This window comes from Telopea speciosissima, chromosome 1, assembly GCF_018873765.1.
Source record: "Telopea speciosissima isolate NSW1024214 ecotype Mountain lineage chromosome 1, Tspe_v1, whole genome shotgun sequence".
Lineage (NCBI taxonomy): Eukaryota > Viridiplantae > Streptophyta > Magnoliopsida > Proteales > Proteaceae > Telopea > Telopea speciosissima.
The window spans coordinates 76250700-76274541 of record NC_057916.1 but is presented as its reverse complement, the minus strand read 5'-3'; the positions used below and the strand labels follow the sequence as shown (position 1 = coordinate 76274541).

General features: G+C 40.0%; 1 protein-coding gene across 2 annotated transcripts; it reads left to right on the top strand.

The window, feature by feature from the left end:
* The first annotated feature begins 82 nt into the window (after positions 1–82).
* LOC122667867 (serine/threonine-protein kinase BSK3-like) lies at positions 83–22084 on the top strand. Of its 2 annotated transcripts, none has more exons than XM_043864329.1 (11): positions 83–677; positions 1123–1218; positions 1343–1563; positions 2160–2295; positions 2944–3077; positions 3173–3278; positions 3914–3999; positions 17900–18088; positions 19611–19763; positions 20648–20761; positions 21241–22084. In XM_043864329.1, the coding sequence occupies exons 2-11, from the start codon at positions 1137–1139 to the stop codon at positions 21490–21492; spliced, it is 1473 nt and encodes a 490-aa protein (XP_043720264.1). In that variant the 5' UTR covers positions 83–677; positions 1123–1136; the 3' UTR covers positions 21493–22084. The 2 variants fall into 2 exon arrangements, with proteins under 2 accessions (XP_043720264.1, XP_043720255.1); XM_043864320.1 differs by having other exon boundaries at positions 1340–1563.
* The last annotated feature ends 1758 nt before the right edge of the window (positions 22085–23842 follow it).

The following is a 23842-nucleotide window of genomic DNA, read 5'->3' as shown; positions in this document are numbered from 1 at the left end:
GTGGAAAATGCAGGAGTAATATCTCCTAAACATAATAATAACCAAAGACTAGAGAGAGAGAAAGAGAGAGAGAGAGAGAGAGAGAGAAAGTAGTAGCGAGTGAGGGACTGTATCATGAGATCTGATATCTTTCTCTCAAGCCTTTTTTTTTTTTTTTTTTTCTTTTCTGAATATTCCTTTTTGCAGTGATCTTGATTTGGTTCAGTTCAATTAAATCAGATTTTTAGTCTCTCAAGAAACGTTGTCCATTCGAGATTCGTTTTATTATTCTAGTATTAGTATATTTTTTTTATTTGATCGAATCAAGGAAGTTAGACTTGGACTTATGAAGACTTGAAGCTTCGATCTGGTTGGTAGATTCTCTTACTATCGGTCTCCTGGTTTTTTTATGCTCGTGCTGACGAAGATGGCAAGTTCATATCGGAGAATTTCATACGTTTGAATCGAAAACGTGGTGTTTTCACTGTGGATTGGATCAGAAAGAGGGGGTTCTGATTAGTTCAAAGCTTAAGTCTCTCGATTGCTGTTCTTATTTGAAGATTGGATGGCATGTTTGATGCGAAAAGGAGGAGTTTTGAATCTGGAAAGCTCATCTTTTGACTGAACGTTTACTTACGGCTAAAGCAGTTCATGCGATTTCGGCGTCAGTGAGTTGAGTGAAAGGGGAAACGCTTTAGGTATCCACTTTCTTTATATGAAATGAAATTTGGAACTTCTTGCTCGTTCGTGACTTACTTTTGGAAAGTGTTTTATCAATTAAGCTTCTGATTCAACCAATAATTTATTAAAATGAATATCATTGTGTAGTTACTATAAAATTCAAAACATACCTTCTAATAGCTTATTCTCGGCCATTTGAAGTTCGTCTGCAAAGGCGGAACCATAGAAAGGTGGAATAAGTCTGGATTGTTTATGGTAAGCATGTACGGTGTATGATTAGAACTCGTTTTGGTAAATATTGCAGCGAGAATATCAGTAGAAACTTAACTGGTTGGAACTTGTTTAGAAAATGATCAAATTAGATTAGCTTGTGACACTGAATGTGACTGGATATGCATCTAAAAGTAGACGTTCATTTGTGCACTTGGCTTCAATAGCGTTCTAAGATTTCAAAACTTACAGGTTCTCATATTAAGATGGGTTGTCAGTGCTCAAAGTACACACCATGTTGTTGGGGTTCACAATCTAAAGGATCGGTTCTGGAGGCTCCTGATATTGGTGAGTGGAGTGGTTTGGTATGTTATATTTTTCTTCAGGGTCTAGAAGGTGGTCAAGCTGTTTGCATTCATTGTGAATGAAGCGGAGAGATTTTGATGTTTTGGTTTGTTTGTTGTTGCAGCAGAGAATGAGGAGAAAAGTGAGGCTGATGACTTGCCTGCATTCCGTGAGTACACTTTTGAGCAGCTTAGGATTGCTACATCTGGGTTTGCTGGAGAGAACATTGTGTCTGAACATGGGGAAAAAGCACCAAATGTTGTCTACAAAGGGAAGCTGGAGAACCAAAGGCGTATCGCTGTTAAGCGATTTAATAGGATGGCTTGGCCTGATGCGCGGCAGTTCTTGGTAAGTGTTTGTTACCTTTTTAATTTTTCAATTTTGTATTTCTTCTCATGAAGTTATCTTCCACTGTATTTTTAATCTTATTTATGGGTTCATCAACAAATTCCTTTGTTGTACACTAGTGATTGCTCTGCGCCAAAATGTGAAGTGACGTTTCAATATTGCCTCTAATTGTGATTTAATCATTCTTCTGTGCATATTGTTACCATCTCCAGCCTTAATTATTTTCTATTTGTAATTTGGGCCAAAAAATGTCCGTTCATAGCTTGTGTAGCTGCATTGTGATTTTGTTTCTTTTTATCTGTCAGTCACCATTATTTGGAAGCGGTTCTTAACAGTGTTTAAGATAATAAATTAGATAATAACCATGGCGATTGAGAGAAGGTTATACTTTGAAATTCTCTCCACAAGAATGTATTTACCCTGCATCTGCTGTGCATTGATATTCTTTGGTTTATCACTGGAACATACATATCCAGGCACATTTTTTCTGTGTTTAATCACTTGCATTTATGACGTTCATACTCAATACATTGATTTTATCCCGTTCAGTGTTATAACTTTTGTTATTACTTTGTTACTTTCTCTCTTAAATTTAGGAGGATGCAAGATCCGTTGGTCAGCTTCGCAATCACAGATTGGTGAATCTACTTGGTTGTTGCTGTGAAGCTGACGAGAGATTGCTTGTGGCAGAATATATGCCCAATGATACGCTTGCAAAACACCTATTTCATTGTGAGTTTATCTATTTGTGGAATGATGTTATGGCATTGCTAGCTTCTTTTGCATATTCTCCAGGCATTTTATTTTCAGAATTTGGAGTTCTCTATGGTATGTCCAGAAATGAAATTGATGTTCTTTCTCAGTTAAAGATAAAACTTATGCTGCTATTTTTCTTGATTTCTTGGTTTACTGTTGATGTCTTCCATGCGCTACTCTGACATTGGCTGGTACTTGTGAAGCGATTTTGCTGTTATATGGATTCATACTAGCAGCTTATGTTGATGACAATTTCATAACTTTGACATATTTCTTTGATGTATTCATCTCAATCAATTGCTTATATTTGTATGTTGTCCTTCCTCTATCTATATTTCACTTTTTAACGTTTGAGATATAATATCAGCTGTCACAGAATCAAATGAAATTCTAGAAATTAAACTAACAAACTTTAGAGTTAGTTTACGGATAAAAGGTGTTAAAAAAATGCACATGTTACTCACCTTCTTGGCTTAAAGCTGGCCGATGTTGGAAGCCTCAAATCTGGATATATTTCTGCTGCAAGTAGACATTGTATTCATTAGACACTCCTTCCTTTCATTTTGTTTCTATTGATTGGACTTTCATTTCATTTATTATGTTTTATTTGCTGTACTGTTCCAGGGGAAAATCAGCCTATGAAATGGGCAATGCGATTAAGAGTGGCTTTACATCTTGCACAGGCTCTGGAATACTGTACCGGCAAAGGACGCCCCCTTTATCATGATCTTAATGCTTACAGAATATTATTTGATGATGTAACCACTGTATCATCTTGTTAATTTGACAACTCCTTATACAATTAGGATTTTACTTTGTTACATTCATCTCATTTTGTATTAGTCTTGTACAGGATGGTAATCCCAGGCTTTCATCCTATGGCCTGATGAAGAATAGTAGGGATGGAAAAAGTTATAGCACAAACTTGGCATTTACTCCTCCAGAATATTTGAGAACCGGTATTCATCTGTCTAAAAAGTTTCATATTCATTTGCTGATGTGTTCATGGATTGTTTTTATTAGTAGTTTGTTTGCAATCAGGTGGATCTTCTTTTGACTTTCATTGTTGTCATTGTATACTTGGCAGTTTGGATGGATTTCTAGTGAACAAATCAGCTTCTATGTGTTTTTTATTTTGGGTGGGGCGGTTGCTAAATTGTCCACTTGATCTCCGATTTCACGTGATTATACTTTGTCAACTGGCTTCCTGGCCTGGCGCATGCTTTGACCTGCCCAAATTTCCTCATCCCCGCACGCTAGCAGGCGCTGTGTCTCTCTCTCTCTCTCTTTCCCCCTTTGAAATGACCCCCTGCCCCTCCGGTATGATGCCTCGTCCTGTGCCCTCATATGTGCCACCCGCCAGTGTGCGCCACGCGGGCGGCATGCCTATGTCCCTCTCCCATTATTTATTGCTTTTATACGAAATCATGTGATGGGGCTAATCAAATGTCTTTTACAATTATTATTGTTACTTTAATTTAGTTTGTGGAACATTTTATGTCATTGATCAACTGTGGTCTTGAATAATCGTACATGATGTAATATACTGTTTATATGATCTCATTCTTTTTTTTGGGGGGTCTTTATTTTGTAGGAAGAGTGACACCAGAAAGTGTAATATACAGTTTCGGCACCCTTTTGCTGGACCTTCTCAGTGGAAAACATATTCCTCCCAGTCGTGTAGGTTTATTGCTTCTCTCCATAAGCTAGTCATTTCTTGATGTGATACTTGTGCTCTTGATTCATATATAAATTAACTTGAGAACTTTGGTATGTTTAGCTGAAACTGTAAGGTTGTTGGTAGTTTTGTCCCTATTCTGTTTTGAAGCATATGAGCAGATATGCTCAAAAGGAAGTGGTCAATAGATGGATCCACTGGTTAATGCAGCAGATTGGGATTGAGTAAAGGGAAAAGTGGGTGGAGATTCCCCCACCCCCAGGGGGACATCACTATTTTTTGGCATTTGCAATACTCACAGTTGGACAATTAAGAAGCCAAACCATGAGCCACTTTTCTCTCTACTCTCTCTCTCTCAGTTCTCTCCTTCTTCTTCATAGCTTCTGGTTGGTTATATCTGAGTTTGTTACTTGGTATCAGAGCCATGAAGAAGAAGAGAAGAAATTCTGGGACCCAATTCGTTGAAAAATGAAAACTAGGGTTTCAGAAAAACCCTGTTTGTTGAAACATGAAAACTAAGGATTTTTGTGCTGGAATATGATTCTTTCTTGCTGGTTCTACCCTGCGGTTTGATGATCTGCCTCTTCTACACCATGCGGCTGCTGTTGATTGAAGTTCCTCACCTGCGCATGAAGTTCTTGCAAGAATCCAGGACTTAATTCTATGACCTGTTCGTATCTGAATATCTGTACATCAAATCATGCTGTAATTCAACACAGGAGTTACATGTGGTTATTCTGGCCTTTGATTAAAATTTCAGTGGTGACTGCATCTGATCTTGGTCTTCTCTTGAACTGACTGCCTGTGGTTGACCCTTTTGGATATTCTGCTGAGATGTATGGCTGTTGCAATCGATCTCAGTTGCTGCTGTTAAAGATTACTTCCAGCTTACTGTTTGGTTCATGAATAGCCCTTTGGCACCTCTTTTTTCTCTGATTTTCCTATTCTGGTAGCATCATTCCATACAACAGTACCTATTTCAATTGTTTTTCTGCCCATATATACCTTGCGGCACCCCTGTTTTTGGGTTTTATTTGCCGCACCTGAATTGTGTTTTTAGTCTAACCGTTGAATCATCAAGAATGTTTGGGGATCATCTCATCTACCAAGGTACTGTTATATAAAAAAAAATGGTCTTCATCAGTACTTTGGATTGGCTGTTACTGTTTTTCTCCCAAATCACTCAGTTTTTCTTCCCGTCGGTTTTGAACCTTTTGATCTGCTTGTCTGCGGCTGGACTTGCTACAGCGTATTGATTGAATTCTATCTTTTGGGAGTATTTGAGACCTCTTATTGATTATACATGTGTTTCTTGGTGGCCTTTCACCTGCAGTTGGTTGTTCTTGGTCTTATCCTTGATCTGTGACCTGTGGCTGTCTTTGTTTCTGCCCTGTGGTTTTCTGAGTAATTGTTGATTCAACATATTGATGCTGCTGTGTTGTGATCATCCTCTGTGGCTTGTGGCTGAAAGTATGATGTGTATATGGGAGATTGCTTCTAGTTTCTTGGTCATCATATCCATTTTTTTTTTCTGCAGTTCTTGGTAACCTACTAATTTGGTGAATGTGCCGTATATTGCTTCTGTTTTTGAAGTTCTGCTGGGTATACTCTGCTCTATTATTTGTCCATGTATAGTGCTACACGTGGGGGAGATTGGAGTTATCATCTGATATTTGAAGATTATTATTATTATCTACTCGTGTCATCATCATAGTATCATCTGCTCATCTGTCTGCTCAAATGTCATCTGCTCTTGTCATCGGCAATGTATTTTCTTATGAAGATGGTTACTTGTGATTCCAAGCAACCTCATGCTATTATTTTGTAGTTCACAAATACCTTATGCTATTATCTGTGGCTATGCTGTTCTTTTATTCGTGGTTCGTAGAAACTTCTGCTGCACTTTTATATGTCTTCTTTGTGAAGATTATTACTTGCCTTCCTTGAGAAAGGTTTATGATGTTGTTGTTGCTGCTATGATATGTTGGCTTGCGGTTGGTATTCTCTGTCGCTTATTTTGTTCATTGCTCTCTTCATTTATTCGACACAAAGATTTTTCTATGTTGTTGCTGCTTATGGTTGGTGTGCTTGTGTTGGTATTGCTGCTGATGCTTGATTTTTCTCTACGACTACTGTATATGTTTAAGACTGCTTCTGCTGTTAATATCTGTTCTTATTGTTCCAAGCTGATGCCTTTGATATATATGCTCCAGCTTGAGGGGAGTGTTGAAGTTGTGGTGATATTTAGTAGTATGGTGATGTTTTAATATTAATGGTGACAATTATAATTTATGTTAGTGTTTAGGGTTATGTTTATGAGACATGATGCTGTTTAGAAAGTGTGGTGGTGTTTAAGTTAAGTGATAGAGTAAGGTATAAAGGGTATTTGTGTTACTGTAGTAGATTAGGGTTAATACTAATACATGCTACTACCCACGGTTGGACAGTTAAGCACTTAAGCCAAACTGTGAGCCACTTTTATCTCTAGTCGATCTCTCTCTGTCTCTCGGTTCTCTTCTTCATAGATTCTGGTTGGTGATATCTGATTTTGTTTCACATTTCAATGCCATGAGGCCCATGACCTCCTGTGTCTATCAATATTAGACTTGTGAAAGAAAGTTAGAGATAGGCATACTTAGAAATGCATGCCATGTTATGTCAGTTACTTCCATCTCAATCGAACTCTCATGTTGGGTACTCCAATGTGCTATAATCTGTTGTATCTAGGGAACATATAAAAAAGGCCTTGCTTTAATTACTATTAGTTATATGTGTGATTAAATCTGAAGAGAAACCACCCAATACCAGAACCAGGGATGAAGGGAAGAGGGGGAGGAAGAAGGGAAACCGAGAGAGTTGAAGAGACTGCACGATAGGGATTGAATAACCTACCTCCAGCGACCAATCCAATATATATAATTTCAGATTATAATCTAAAAGGAAAACATACTCTAACTTAGGTAATCTAGCTGATCTGATTCACACTAGGAAACTGCATATAGTTATAGTGGGAAAGCTAACTATAGCGTGAAACATATACACAAATATACTCCCATAGGATGGAGGTATATGGACACCCATAGAACCCACTCTAACACTCCCCCTCAAGCTGGAGTATATATATCTCCCATACCTAGCTTGGAACAACCACCAACAAATGCAGATCGAAATAGTGTCGTTATAAAAATATCCCCAAGTTGATTACTGGAATTGACGAACGATAGGAATTGCCTTACAAAATGACAATCAACTTCAGTATGATGGTTGGTGCTTTCATGAAACACTGGATTGCTAAAAAATATAGATGGCAATTTGATTTTGTCACAATACATCTTCATTGGTAGAGGAACTAAGAACGCCAACTCTTGTAGTAGAGACTTCAACTACATCAACTCAGCTCATAGTGTGAGCCATAGCTCTACACTCTGCTTCTGCACTGGATCTAACCATAGTAGTCTGGTTCTTACTCCTCCAAGAGACAAGGCTACCACCAACAAAAGTATAATACCTAGTGGTAGACCTACGGTCGTTGGCAGCACCAGCCCAATCAACATCAGAGTATCCTACAACTTCCGTGTGGTCATGATGACAATAAATAAGACCTTTGCCAGGAGCATTTTTAAGATACCTTAGGATGCGACAAACATCATCCCAATGAGCACATTTAGGATTCTCCATAAATTGACTGATAACCCCAACAACAAAGGAATATCTGGACGAGTGGTAGTCGAATAGATCAGTTTCCCAACAAGTCTTCTGTACTAATGGTTATCCTCAAAGTCTTCACCATCACACACCAAGTTTCAGATTTGGATCCATTGGGTTGTCAACAGGTTTACAACCTAACATACCTGTTTTAGAGAATATCTAGAACATACTTCCTCTGTGATAGGCTGACACCTTTCTTGCAATGAACAACTTCCATTCTCAGAAAATACCTGAGGACTCCTAAATCCTTTATCTGAAAGTGCTGGTGAAGATGTGCCTTAAGCTCTTAACCTCTTCAATGGTAGAAAGATCATCACTTGAAATTATGATATCATCAACATACACAACTAGGATCACAACTTTGTTCCCTTGACGACGAACAAACGCAGACTGATCAGAGAAGCACCGAGTGAACCCTTATCCACCAATAACTTCACCTAATTTATCAAACCAGACACATGGAGACTGTTTGAGCCCATATATAGCCTTGTGAAAGACAACATACTTTGGAATGGACGCATTATCCCCCTGAGCAACATACCCTGGAGGTTGCTCCATATAAACCTTTTCCTCAAGATAACCATACAAGAAAGCATTTTTAATATCTAGCTAAAACATAGGCCAATCAATGTTCACAGTCAAGGAGATAAGAACTCGTACAGAATTAAGACATGCCATTGGAGAGAGAGAGTCTCAAAATAATCAGCCCCATAAGTCTGAGTGATTCCTAGCCTTGAAGCGCTCAATAGAACCATCATGATGATATTTAATTGTGTACACCCAACGACACCTGACAAGCTCCTTTCCTGGGGATAATTCAGTAAGAGTCCAAGTCCGACGATCGAGCAAAGCATCCATCTCTGTGTCCATATCCATTTTCCACCCAAGATGAGATAAAGCCTCTTGATAAGTCTTAGGAATGGAGTTAGTAGATATGAACAAGACAAGATTATGTAAAGAATATGGAAAATGAGATATAGAAACATCTCTGTGTCCATAGCCACTTTCCACCCAAGATGAGATGAAGCCTTTTCATAAGTCTTAGGAATGGAGTTAGTAGATATGAAAAAGACAAGATTATGTAAAGAAGATGGAAAATGAGATATCGAAACATAATTCTCAATAGGGTAAGTAGTTGGAGCTTTGCGAGAACGAGTACCTTTGCAAAGAGCAATCAACAAGTCAGGAGATGGAGAATCCCTAGGCTAGGTGTTTGATGAAGTAGAGGGCGGTTGCGAAGGAGCAGCATGGGTCGTGGACTTGGGACAGTGCTTGTATGCCTGTAACTGCTTAGTTGGAGTACTATCAGAAGAAGAGTTAGTGAAGGATACAAGGACCGGAAGTGGCGGAGCCACTAAGACATCATCATCCATTTGACTACACTCAGCAGAAAAGTAGGGTGTAGATTCAAAGGTCACATCCACACTGACAAAGTATTGACGAGTAGTTGGATCATTACATCTATAACCCTTTTGAGTGCGAGCATACCCTATAAACACACACTTGTTTGCCCGCGGGGATAATTAATCAATTACAGGGTGAATGTTGTGAGCAAAATAAACGCAACCAAACACCCGTGGGGCCAAACCAAATAGAGAAACATCAGGAAAAACAGTAGAGAACGGAGAGTGATCATCAAGGATAACCGATGGCATACGATTTATCAAATAACAAGTAGTAAGAATCGCATCACTCCACAAATATTTTGAAACATTCATATGACACATTAGGGAACAGGTGACTTTTAGCAAGTGTCTGTTTTTCCTTTCAGCCACACCATTCTGTTGAGAAGTATAAGAACAACTAATTTGATGTATCATGCCATGTGCCGAACAAAATTCAGTATTTCACGCTGATTATATCATAGTTGTCAAGGTGTCGCCTAGTCGTCCATGCGCCTTGCTCTCGCCTTGATTTTTGGTGTCGCTTTGGTCGCCTAGGCGACACCTTGTTGCCTTGTTGGTGTTGCTTTGGTTTTTAATCCCTTCCATCGCCTTGGTTAGCCTAGGCGCCTTAACAACTATGGATTATATTATAAATCATTATCTGAACGAAAGATCTTAATAACCACACCAAACTGAGTCTTAATTTTAGAGTAAAAATTGTTTAAACACAAATAAAAATTCAGTGCGATCCTTTAGCATATATAGCCAAGTGTTACGAGAATAATCGTCTACAAATGTCACAAAATAAACAAAACCTAATTGACTCTTGAGTCTTGACACGGCAAGACCTCATATATCAAAGTGAACCAAGGGAAACAAAGAAGAACTACGAGGGGCATCACGAGGAGGGAATAAAGTACGGTGATGCTTTCCAAGTCCATAGGCTTCACACTCAATACTAGAGATTTTTCTACATTTGGGAGCCATCTGTTGAAGCTTGGAAAGGGAAAGGTGTCCCAACCGGTAATGCCAATGGAGTGGAGAGGTCGCAGGGGAAGTAGTAGAAGCAGCCATAGTAGTAGAGTCATCAAAGTAATAGAGTCCATCCTTCCCATGCCCTCCACCAATCGTCTTCCTTGTATGGAGATCCTGAAAAACATAGCAATTAGGATAAAAGGTGACTTAGCATTTAAAGATTTGGTTAATTGACTAACGGACATATGATTTAACGGTAAGTTAGGAACATGAAGAACCAAAGTTAATGAGGGAAAAGAGGGTAGAGAGACAGATCCAGAAGCAAACACATCAGTGGAAGAACCATCGGAGAGGATGATCCTAGAAGGATGGGCAATCTTCTGAAGTGAAGAAAGAATGTGAGACTTACCAGTCATGTGTGTAGAGGCTCCAGAATCAATTATCTAGGGAATGGATGAGGTAGTAGCAAGTGAGGTAGTTGTACCTGTGTGAGCCAGAGTGGCTGTGGAAGAGGAAGCACCAGTAGAAGGCTGAAGATTCTGAAGGAGCTTAAGAATTTGTTTGTAATCATCACGAGGTCCTGTATCGGATAATGGAGCGCTAGATGAGGATGCACTGTGAGTATCACCAGAAGACATCTTCTCAGAATCACCGTCAGAATTAGCAGTATTGGCTGATTTGAGGAATCCAGTCGGGTTTACCATGTTTTACATAGTTGATATCAATAGTATACACAAAATGAACACTATCTAATGGATCGGTCACTCTGTTGTCCACTTGTACCACAACCTCCACGACCATAGCCTCCCTATGAGCCACGCCCTCTGCCAGGGAAATTAGAGCTCTAGCCATGGCCAGCAATAAAGGCAGAGCTGTCTTTGGGAGATACTTCGGAACGGGAAGGCGTGACAATGCGCTGAAGACGTGCAAAGACATCATTGAGTGAAGGAACCTTTTCTCTAGCAAGTAACTGGCTTTTAACAGATTGGTAGTCAGAACTTAAACCGGCAATGAACTTCGCAACATGAAATTCTTTGCGCTGAAGCTTCAATTGTTTCAGATCAGCGATGAGAGGCTGATGAATATTGAGCTCTTCTGTCATACCTTTAAACATATTGAAATACTCATTGAGAAACCTGTTCCCTTATTTGAAATTGAAAATTTTATTATAAAAGTCATAGGTGCGAGATGTATTCTTTTTTTTTTGGATGAATAAAAAATTCATTACCAAAGGAAAGAAAGGGGGGGGGGAGAACAAACAATACAAGGACCAATTACAAGACCCTGCCTATACAAAGGCCGAAATGCAACTTAACAACAAACCCAATTAAAGGAAAGCGCACGAGTCATTGGGGGGGCCCCACACTAACACAATTAGTTGTCACGACACAAGATATGATTACAAATATTCATGCTTAGAGTCAAAATTTCTTATTACAAGGCAACAAAACGTCCTGATGGGATTGCTTTTGGGGATAAAGAGGGGAACTACGGTCGCGTCGGAGGTAGACACGGATGGGGGGAGGGGGGCAATAAGGGGCTGGAGGGGAATAGGGATTGAGCAACTTAGAGCATAAAGAGGGGAAGGGGTAGTAACAGGAAAGGGGAGGGGGGAGGGGGGAAGGGAGACTGAGGGGAGAAGCACACAAGTGGCCCTGGGCTAATTTAGAAGTGGGGTGGGCTTGCTAGGCCAAGGCTAGGGAAATATGGGAAGGCAGGGGGGAGGCATGGATGGGTCGAGGGTTGGGCCTAGAGGAAGGGTCAGGATTAGGAGTTCCGTTAATCAAATAAGACGAATTACAAAGATCACGATTTGAATGTTCAAGAACAAGGATGGACTCCACCGAGGAGGGGAGCAGAGTGGGAAGAAGGGAGGGGGGGGGGGAAGAGGAGAGGAGGAAACAATATTTCCGTGATTGACAAAGGGGGTAGAGGGAACTGAGCTAGTAGGGCAGATCGCAGACGGAAGCTGCGACAGGGAAGCAAGAGCGTCTGGCGGAGGAAAGCGACCAGATGGGGGCAGGAAGGGGTTATTCTTCAGAGAGAAGCTGCCAAAGGGACTGCAGCAGCCTCGGGTGTGACGTCTTCTCGTAGGAGGGAGAACCGATTTGAGCTATCAGTCCCTTCCTCTCTATGGACCGATGAAAGGGGAGATTGACTAGTGTGACAACCAAACAAAGAGCCCAACGGAGGATTTGCGTGGATTCGCTGAGATGAGCGACAATTCAAGCATGAAGAGGGGCCTAAGTTGCAACCGCTAGGAGGTAAAGCTTTGGGAACAGTGCTGAGATCTCCATCAACACTAGGGTGTTGAGCAGAGGATCTGTTGTTACCCAAAGTCTCTACTAGGTTATTGACCAACGGTAGGGACTGACGGTCCGTAGAGTGCCCTATTGGAGAACCTGATGCTGACTTTCCTCAGACCCGCTGTCTTCTTCGTCGACTGGTTCTTGTTCTGCCACGACTGGGGGAGTGGGACCTAGAAGAGTTAGTGCCATGGGAAGGAGGCGGAGCAGGAGGGGGGTAAGAGGGGGGGTTCATGGTCGCAGGGGTAGCGGAGGAGATGGGAGCAGAAGGGTCATTGTGGGAAGCGCTGTCGGAAAGTTTTGGAGAGCAAAGATTGGAGTTGGCCAAAACGTTTGCAGACTAGACAGTGGGGAGGGGTCCATTCATACGCAACTTCTTGTTGGAATGAGAACTTCTCCCCATCATGTACCGTGATGGATGTTGGCAAGGGTTCATCTCCAGAGACCTCAACACAAATACGGGCATAGGCTAGGCGGTCTTTCCTCTTGGTTCTAGCATCGGAGTAGAGAGGGGTTCCAAGGACAGAGACAATGATGCAGAGGCCTTCAGTGCACCAGAAGTGAAGGGGAAGACCTGGAAACGAGATCCACAAAGGGATGGTGTTTAGCTCAACACGGTGCAATTGGAGTTGTCCGTTCCATTGACGAAGAAATATAGGTTTCTGTCCAACTTGCCATGGTCCTCCTTCTAGAGCTCGTAGCTTATCGAGTTCATCATAGAACTTGAAGATGAAGAACCCATTAGCCATCAAATAGAACTCTATATTTCCTTGTAATCTCCATTGTTTAGTGAGGGAGAGCTAGATGATATGGAATGATGGTCGACTTCCAATAAAGAGGCCAACCAGGGAGTTGAGCCAGAGAGAGGCCTCATCACCCAGTAACCCATTAGGGCGCGAGATATATTCTTCTCCTGGGATAAGGTTTGTTTTAGGTCATTCCAAAGTCCTTTTGCAGTGGTATGGAACATGACATTAGCGGCGATAGCAGGTTCCATGCTGTTTCATAATTGAATAAGCAGTGTCATTCTTTCGCATACATTCCTCATATATTTTGACAGCAGCAGAGTCTCTTGAATCAGCAGGAGGAGGATCAGAATGGAGATATTGCAACTTTTCTGTAGCATTAATGTATAACCTTACATCCTGGGCCCATAACAGGTAATTGGAGACTCCATTTAATTTAATCGTAGTATTTTGCACATTGACATGGTCAGTGGTAGGCTTGTACTCAGCCATTATGAACAAAAAACGATAATATTTTTAAACACCACTACAAATTTGGTAAAGTATAATATCAGCAACAAGGTGGTGTCAGACAACCACCCAAGAACAATTAAAAAACACCCTTCACCAGCTAGAGAATAGAATCCGAAAGTCTCAGATGCAAACAATGATCAACTCAGAAAACTTCCAAAAACAGAACCAAATATACTGTTAACCTTGAATGTCAATGCCATAAAATATCAGACTTGTTGGCTGGATAGAATAAAAATAATTCCAGAAATTAGAAATCTGAAAAAAGACAACTAATTATGATCAGCAAGGCTGATCACCTGCTCAAGTGGATTGAGTTCAACTGTAAGGATGTAATTCTGTCTTCAAAGTTTAAGAATCATCCACGGGTTGAATGAAAAGTAATTGGTGATCTCAAGTTGCAGAAAGACGGACTAAAAACTCCAGCCACAAGCTTCAAGTTGCAATCTTCTTCTATTTAATTGATCTTTAACTCCATGGAAGATATCGATCAAGTCATAGGGACCTTAGTTTATCATCAATATCACCAACTAGGTCCAAAAAGAAGTAATATGCAGCATAGGGTGCTGCAACCCTCTAACGAAGAACTCTTGAGAGTTGAGACTTTCAAAACCAGAATCGAGTTGAAGAATAAATTTATTGATGAAGCTCTAATACCATGTGATTAATTTTAAAGAGAAACCACCTAATACCAGAACCAGAGATGAAGGGAAGAGAGGTGGAAGAAGGGAGACCGAGAGAGTTGAAGAGACTGCGATAGGGATTGAATAACCTACCGCCAGCAACCAATCCAATCTATGTAAGCTCAGATTACAATCCAAAAGGAAAACAATCTCTGACTTGGCTAATCTAGCTGATCCGATTCACGCTAGGAATCTGCGTATAGTTATAATAGGTAAGCGAACTATAGCGTGAGAAACAAATACACAAATATACTCCCATAGGATAGAAGTCTATGGACACCCATAGACCCCACTCTAACAATATGAAATGGTCTGGGGTCTGACTGTGACAGTTTGAACAATTTGAATCTTTGAGCTGCCAGTGTTGGGACTGAATTTTTTTTCTGTTATTGGCAGCAGCATCATAGGGTGTGGAAGAGCTGCAGTATAGGAATTTCAAATGGAAGAACCTCTGGATGACTGAGCCTATGAATGTCACTGTCACCTCTCAAAAAATTGAGGATCTGAAGTCTTACATATGTAGGATACTGTTAGCTTACTTGACTAAACCTCTTAATAAACACAACCTTAGATTAGGGATGTTTTTTCCCCTGGTCAGAACGAAATTATTTTGTATATTTTAGGGATGCTGATTAATGTCATAAGGTTGTATAATTTTTGTTTTGTTTATTTATTTTTATTTTTATTTTAAAAAAACCTTGAATCGTCATCTTGATGGATATTGTCACTAAACATCAATTCACTCATCACAACTATGCATTGGTTTCTTTGTAAAATACCTGGGGCAAAGTTTTCTTTCAATTATTGCTCAATATTCTGGTTTTAAATATAGAGGCATAAAATTATTGAGTAATACTATGAAATTATAGGAGGGTTATTGAAACCCACCTGAGACAATAAACCATGGTTCGAGAGCTCGGTTTTGGTACTGGTTTCGCCCAGCCAGAAAACCGAGTTGGGCCAAGATCTCCGTGAGTTTGTGCATTTTTTAAAAAACTCGGTAGCTGGTTTCGGTGGGTTTTTGACCAAGTTTGGTCATGAAACTTGGTATACAGCCTATTTTGTGCCATTTAAACACATGGCACTATCAGATTGTCCAAAATCAAAGTCCAAATAGGAGTTTGACTTCGGACCCTAGTTTGGTAGGCTACGATGTACTAATAGGCCCTATTCTACACATAATTTAGTAATAGTGTTGAGAAGTGTACCATGATAGGGGGAGTGTCCCTATTGTATTTGAGTCCATTATGTGTTTTCTTTATTGTTTTATGTCTTTAATTGTTAGGAGTTGGGAGTCAGTTTCCTAGTCTAAGTTAGTTACCTATTTTAGATTAGATTTAGTTTCCTTTTTCCTTTTATGATTGTAATGGTTTTATTATAAATAAGATACTTGAGGGAGGAAGCAAACTAACAAATACGGCTCCTCCCCTTGCAGCTACTCTTCTCCTCTTCTTTCTTCTCTCTTTTCTCCTCTCTAAGGTTACTGGTTATAGGTCCTAGGTTTTCTACGAATAGAAAGCAATCAAAGCATACAATTAATATTAAACAACTTGAATAAGCATTACAAATGTAAAAGTATAAAATTCATCAATCTTAACATATACATTTATCATGCCAAGTTATTTTGCCACAACATGTAAGCCTCTGAATGTGCCACATAGGATTCCCATGTCATAGTGCTGCCGAAGAATCACACGTAGTCTTCCACACAAGTCAGTGTTGTCATCAACTAATCGAAGGACACCCTATCCTAGGGTTTGGAAGAGGCGATTGCGATGATATTGATCCGCTTCTATTGCCACCAGGCTGTTGAAATACCATCAGCATGTATGGCTGGGTTGGATGCAGCTTCTCCCTGCAATCCGACGAATTTCCGGTGGAAAATGGGAGCAAAACAATGCAATTTGTGTGTGTGTGTGTGTGTGTGTTCTCTACTGAGACCAGTGAGGTCTCGCTTGGTCTCGGTCAAGATGTGCATTATTTATATAGGGCTAGATGGTTAATTGAACCGAAATCTTGAATCGAGATTTTGCCTCGATATTGTAATCCTTAAGTATCGTCCATAATCTCGTCTCGCCATCAAAAAAAAAACAAAAGAGTTTTTATTAAGATCTCGTTGAGTTCTTGTTCCATGTAAGATACTACTATTACTGAGAACCAATTTGATTTTATGCCGGGAAGATCCATGATAGAATCTATTTACTTAGGAGACTCATGGATAGATTTTGAGATTGCAAGAAGGATCTCCATATGGTGTTTGTTTACCTAGAAAAAGCTTATGACAGAGTCCCTTGAGAGTGAATCTGGCAAGTACTAGAAAAGAGAAATGTTTCAAGTAAATATGTGGACATAATTAAAGATATGTATGATGGTGTGGTGACTAGTGTAAGAACTATGGGGGTCAAGGTAGTGAATTCCCAATTACAATTGGGTTACATCAAGGATCAACTTTAAGTCCTTATTTGTTTGCACTTATCATGGATTATTTAACTAGAGACATTCAAGATGTGGTTCCTTGGTGTATCCTTTTTGCTGATATTATTTTGGTGGATGAGACCAAAGCAAGGATTAACGCCAAGTTGGAGTTATGGGGATCAACCTTGAAATCATAAGGTTTTACGATAAGTAGAAGGAAGACGAAGTATATGGTGTATAGCTTTAGTTACACTAGGACGGATAATGAGGTGGTGAAAATTGATAAGAGGGAGATTCTGCAAGTGATTTTAGGTATCTGAGCTCAATCATAAATAAAGAAGGGGAGATAGAGGATGATGTTTCACAGAGAATTGAAATAGGATGGATGAAGTGGAGAGGTGGGTCTGGAGTATTGTGCGATCGACTTATTCCCTTAAAACTTAGAAGGAAATTTTTATAGGACACTCATACGATCGATTATGATGTATGGTGCAGAATGTTGGGCAGTTAAGAAGCATCATATCGATAAACTTAGTGTAGTGGAGATGAGGATGTTGAGATGGATGAGTGGCAAAACTAGGAAGGATTAAGTAAGGAATGATCGTATTAGAGCTGATTTGGGAGTAGCTCCGATACATGATAAGCTACGAGAAAGTCATTTAAGGTGGCATGGCCATTTTCAATGGAGGCCTTTGGATTCTTCAGTACGGAGGAGTGATTTGATTCAGATTGAAGGAACTAAAAGAGCTAGGGCCAGACCTAATATGACCTTACGAGAAGTGGTGAGCAAAGACATGCATAGCTTAGGCCTTTTATCAAGTATGAATTTAGGAGAGTTGTTGTAGTAGTTCTGCTGATGTGGCATGCAGCTGAACTTTCATTTCTGATATATTTATTTATTTTTAATCTGAATTTAACTTCATATCTGTCATTCCATATGAAGGAACATGATAGTTGGTGGCAGTTGCTGCTACAAGTCTCTTTTTCTCTCCCACATGATTTCTTGGACTTCTAATAACTGTTGCATTGTAGTCTGATCATGTTGCTCAACTTTTTTGAATCTCCTATAGTATCTATGAGACAATCTTTGTTGACTTGATGCCACTAGGATTTATCTAATAATACTGTGTTTTGTATTTCTGTGTTTCTAATGCTTATCTGAATAATTTGTCAGGCTCTTGACCTGATACGTGACAGGAACATTCAGATGCTGACAGATTCTTGCTTGGAAGGACAATTTTCAAATGATGATGGAACCGAGCTAGTACGCTTAGCATCTCGGTGTTTACAATATGAGCCTCGGGAACGGCCAAATCCGAAGTCATTGGTGGCTGCTTTGACTCCTCTTCAGAAGGAAACTGAGGTCAGTTTAGTCTTACTTTTCTTCATTGGTGGATGATATTTTTCTAGTGAACCATTTGATACTTTCTGACATCAGATTTTGTGAAGTTGATTGGATTGCCTATACATTCTTTTTTAGTCTCAATTTATAACGACCCTGCATTCAGTATTTTTATATGATGCATTCTTCCAGTCTATTGCTCAACTATACCAGCTTTTACCACATTGTTCTACTGAAGATCCATGATTTTATTTTACCATATGCTTGAATCATCGGCTTCCTTGTGGCAACTATCAAATGAAAATAGTTCTAGAGTCTGTTTTTTGTTTAGAGGATATGAGTTCTTAGGTACTTCAGATCACAGTTCATAATTTTTTTCCATGTATGGGGCCAACTAGATTGCAATGGTTTCATTTTTTTGGCACTCGATCTGATGTTGGTTGTTCTTGTAGGTGTTACATCCTATTGGTTGATCCCTTGGACATTGCTTTTGATCCTAGCTGTAAATTTTTCGTTTTGGTGGCCAAGTTGGTTGGTGACCAAAATGATATTTTCAGATATTTTAGTCATTTTGTTTTGAGAGTTTGATCTAAATTTTTGTTCTAAACATTGTATACTTAGGTGTTTTATAATAATTACGTTGATATCTCTTGTTTTTACCAATAATAAGCGCATTTTATGTTTACAGTTACCTTTTTTTCTTCAGGAGAAAGAGGGCTAAGAAAAGCACATGTTATGTTTTAGCTTTAATAACTGTAAACACTTGAACAGAGTCCATTGGGTAAATTTAATGTTTTAGTTTATTGGCAATAAGTACATCTTTTGTTTTGTTAGAGTAAATAAAAAATGTTGAAATCACTATTGTGCTTTTGATATATATATTCATTAACTCAGATTCTACCTTGGATTCAATTTCTTAAAATAAGTGGGGGTGGGGTGGGGGGAAGAAACGCCTTGCTTCATCTGACCCTGCCTCTTGTATCATGTTTTCTTTCTTTTATTTTATTATTAAAAAAATTTGACCTTCTGTTGGAAATTAAATTACAATCATGGAAGCTTGTTGTCCTCGGTCATTTTTTTCCATGCCATTGGTGATTCAACAACTGACCCAGCGACTTACAACAGTCATTTTCATCATCCATCCTCCATAACTCTCTTCGATACTTGCAGCTGCTGTGTCAGCCAACTGCAACTGCCAGTGTTCATTTTCCATGCCTGCAACCACCTTCCCTCCCTCCAAAAGTAGTTGGTGACATTGCCCATGTACTCCTTTTGGCCGGCTAGGCGGGTCTCATGACTTATCTGTATGCACACATGCACACTGGGGAGGAAAGAAGGTTGCATGAAAGATCCTTAATTCGACTAGATTTTGGGCCTTGCAGGCTCCTTGGTTCATTCCATTCCTTTCCAACTTTAATTTGGCCTCATAACTGCACACAGCCACAGTATGACTTGGGCTTGTTGAATTTCAGAAACATTATACAAATGGCATAGTTACTTTGTATGTGAAATTGAATTATAGTTGAATGGGTACATGTTGCAGGTTCCTTCTCATGTGTTGATGGGTATAGCACATAGTGGTGAAATGATGCCTCTGTTCCCCCTTGGTGAAGCTTGCTCACGAATGGACCTGACTGCCATACACGAGATATTAGATAAGATTGGCTACAAAGAAGATGAAGGAACAGCAAATGAGGTTTGTTTCTTGACATCCTCTGATATTTCAAACTCTCTTTTGATGGATAAAAGTTTCTCTTGGGTGTTTTGGTTTTCTAAGATCATACAAAATACAGGACCTTATTCTAGCTAGTATTTTTTCCTTGTTACCATATTTTGTTTTTGTCAGGTTCAAGCTTTTGCTTTGCATTGAGAGCTGCAAGCTCAGATTTGGGAGGCTTGTGATAGGCTGACAACTGGCAATGTCATCAGATCCTTGTCATGACTCATGAATTATAACTCAAAGTGGCATCTTCATGCTCAGATGGCCCTAGATAATGGAATAGAAATCAGAATTTGTTTGGTCATTGGTGACCTGAAACAACTGGGATGAGGCTATGATGGCATTAAGGATGACTCATTTCTGACATAGTTCTAAAGTAATAGGAGAAGAAAGGAGAATCAGTTAAATTATAAGCATAGAAGAAAGGAGATTCAGATAAAATTATAAGCATAGATTAAGTTCCTAATCAATGTACATATAAAAGAGTCATGCACCGATGGGTTCTTATCCATTGTTAAAAAAAAAGGGTGTACCCAGTGCACGAGGCTCGCACCACTGCGGGGTCTGGGGTGGGTCATAATGTACGCAGCCTTACCCCTGCTTCCGCAGAGAGGCTGTTTCCAGAGGTTCTTACCCATTGTAATCTATGGGAATTGATGTGCAGAACTTTTGCTTTGTGTGGGTCAATTCACCCCCCCACATACAGAGACACACTGTATATCAAACTGGCCACTAGATTCCCTGACGTTCATTTAGTCTCATAATTTCTTGGTAGGCATGGTTCATTGATTTCCTGTACTCATACGGTATGTTGTCACCAGTCTGCTGCCTTGCTCATTGTTGGTTTTCTTGTCCTGCAGCTGTCATTCCAAATGTGGACCAACCAAATGCAGGAGACATTGAACTCAAAGAAAAAGGGTGATGTTGCTTTCCGATACAAAGACTTTAGGGCTGCAATTGAATGCTATACTCAGGTCACGATTTGTTACAAAATCTTTCCTCACAGATTTTTTTTTTGGATATCTTATGACATCTCTTACAATTACTTTTCCAAGTTACTGTAGAGTGTAGCAGTCTTGTTACAAAATTGTCAGCAAGATATTCCATCTGTTTAAATTTCCTTGCTACTATTGTTTCCACTATCAACAATGTTAATAAGGGTTGGGAAGATGATGACCCAACCAGATGACTTAACATCTCATTATTTTAGATGTTGAAGAATTACATGCTAAAAAGCAGAATGCCTCGTTATTTTTGGTCATTGGAGAACTTTCAGATTGGAACCCAAAAGTTCTCTCTTGTCTTCAATTTAATGCAGTTTGTGCCTGGTACATCCTTAAGGTGTACCCAGCATGTGCCTTTAATTGTGTTCTACATTGTAGATGGAATATCCCCCATTCTTAATACACACTCACAATGGAACTAACAGTTTTTTTTTTGTGGCAATTTGCAGTTCATTGATGTTGGAACCATGGTTTCTCCCACAGTCTATGCACGCCGTAGCCTGTCTTATCTCATTAGTGACATGCCCCAGGAAGCTCTGAATGATGCGGTGCAAGCCCAAGTTATTTTCGCTGCTTGGCATATTGCATCCTATCTGCAAGCTGCTGCTCTCCGTGCACTAGGAATGGAACATGAAGCTCAAGTAACACTCAAAGAGGCTACAGCCCTTGAAGCGAAAAGGAATGCGGCTGCTGGACATTAGGTTTCAAGTGACTGGTGGATGCATGGAGCTCTCAATGACTTCTTATATAGCTGCCTTTTCTTGGAGTGATTGTAACGCCTTCTGGGCAGAATGATTGGGGCCTTGTTGGATTGCAAAAATTCAATGGTACAGTGCTTTGAATCACAAGGTAACCTCGTAATTTTTTCATGCCACCTCCGCCATGGGGCAGTTTCTGTTGGTTCTTCAAGGCATTCTTGGCAAATCTTTTGGATGGGTGGTAGGTTCTGGTCATTCATAGTAGTCCTGAGTGGGGCTTTCCATTTTTCTTTTTTACCTATTGACCAGATCATTCCCCTCGAACAGTGTATCAGTTCTTTTTTCTCAGGTCAGATGCTCTTGCAACAACTTGCATGTTTATGGTCTTGCCTGCCAAATTTTACAAAACACAGGCAACAGGGGAATGGAATACTGTTCAAAACTTGTAATTTGTGTACAGAAACTGGTTCTGGTTTGCTTTGGTGGTGTTAAATTGGTTGCTATTGTATTTTTTTGTTTCGGGTCGTTCCTTTTTGACATTGAACTGACATGGTTTTTATGATTATGTTAATAAAGTTTATGGCCATGGAAAGAACCGGTATCTTCTTATCCTGCAAGCCCGTAAAACGCACGTTCAGGCACAGACACAGAGAGAGAGAGAGAGAGAGGGAGAGAGAGAGAGGCTACTGTTGGAGTTCCCTGCGAAAGCAATAATCTTATATTGGATGTGAGTAGCTCGTTTGGAAAACTTACAAGGACTTGGGAATTGCTAGTTTTAAGGGTGGGTTCTACCCGAATCCTAACAAATGGCATCATAGGTTTCAGAATGCTTTGGAGGATGGAAAAAAAAGTTACCAATAATTAACTTGGGACATCGGTTCTTTGAACAGGTTGTGAACTTCTATTAAAGAACAAAGACATGGTTTAGTTTCCTTTCCCTTCGTAGGAAAAAAAAAAAGGGAAAAAAATCTTCACTTGGTGGTGTTTCCTACGTCCTCTCAAAGGGTACCAGAGATGATGGGATCCAGATCTCCTACGGCCCAGCTGCCCGTAGCAGCTTGTGCGATGTGACAGGGCCGCGTGTACAATGACCGCCTTACCCCCGCTCGGGCAAGGCATTGGGTAGGGGGTAAGGCGGTCATTGTGCATACGGCCTAGTCTGCGCCGCACAGGCTGCTACGGGCAGCTGGGCCGTAGACGATCTGCATTGGAGATGATGCCTCTGCCCCTAGGTAGATGCCCTGGTGTGCTCACTGCTCACCCATTGGCTCGTTTATGTAGAGACCATGTGACCAAGTAGAGATCTCGTCCCCCAAAAAAAAAAAAAATAATAAAAAATATATATAGGGAAGCAGTTTTCTGTACGGGAGTGTGGCCTACGCCAACACTCCCATGTGTCTATCTGTCTCCTCCTTAGGGTAGTGGTGTCTTTTCACATGGGGGAGGAGAGAGATAGACTCATGGGAGTGCTGGCGTAGGCCACACTCTCGGACACAGAACTTTTTCCCATATATATATTATATTCAAATAAATCTGGGCACGTTGGTGCTGTGCCTAGCCTGAGTCTGTCTCTCACACCCCTGATGGAAATGACTCTCCTGTCCTCCTCTTCCCACTCTCTCTCCCTATTCGGCACAGCCGCTAGCTCCAGGAAAGTGAGCGGCCTAGCCCTCTCCCTGAAAATATATACAAACAATCAGAAGGCGCAGCGGATTAGAACACATCTGGTCGCACTTCTTGTTACGTCAAACTGAATGTAAGCCCAAAAATCCGGGACCAATCAGTTGGACCCTTCCAGCAGAAACCAGGCCCATTGTAGCATGGCCAAGTATATTTTAAGCCTAAAACAACAAACCTAGTCCCATTGTAAAGCCATTTTTAGAGATCCAAGCTATACGTTCAAACGTCTTCAAGTTTTAAGATGAAGTCCAAGTATCTTTTAGTTTTAAATGTCCATATCTTAGAGTTGTAACTCAGTAAATAATTTTTTTAGTGATATTAGTCATTTATCAAGAGGGCCTTAGAAGCATTTAATTTTCAATTAGAGTTGAATCTTTAAAATCTTAATTAATAGTGTCTTTTCGGTCTATCAAGCAGGTAGTTGCTGACTGGTTTTGGTCACTAAAAGATTTTTAAGAGTCCTGTGTATCTATTTGAAGGGGGAAAGATTTTCTTCCATAGTGAAAAAAAAAATATCTTCAACCATAAAATCTGACCCTTTGATTGGATTGGGAAAGACAATTTCGATCTCATACAATAGTGGATGAGAGTTAATGATGAACACATAGTCCAATCATAAAATCACATCATCAATTGTGAAGAGACATGTTAAGGAAAACTTAATCCTATGTTT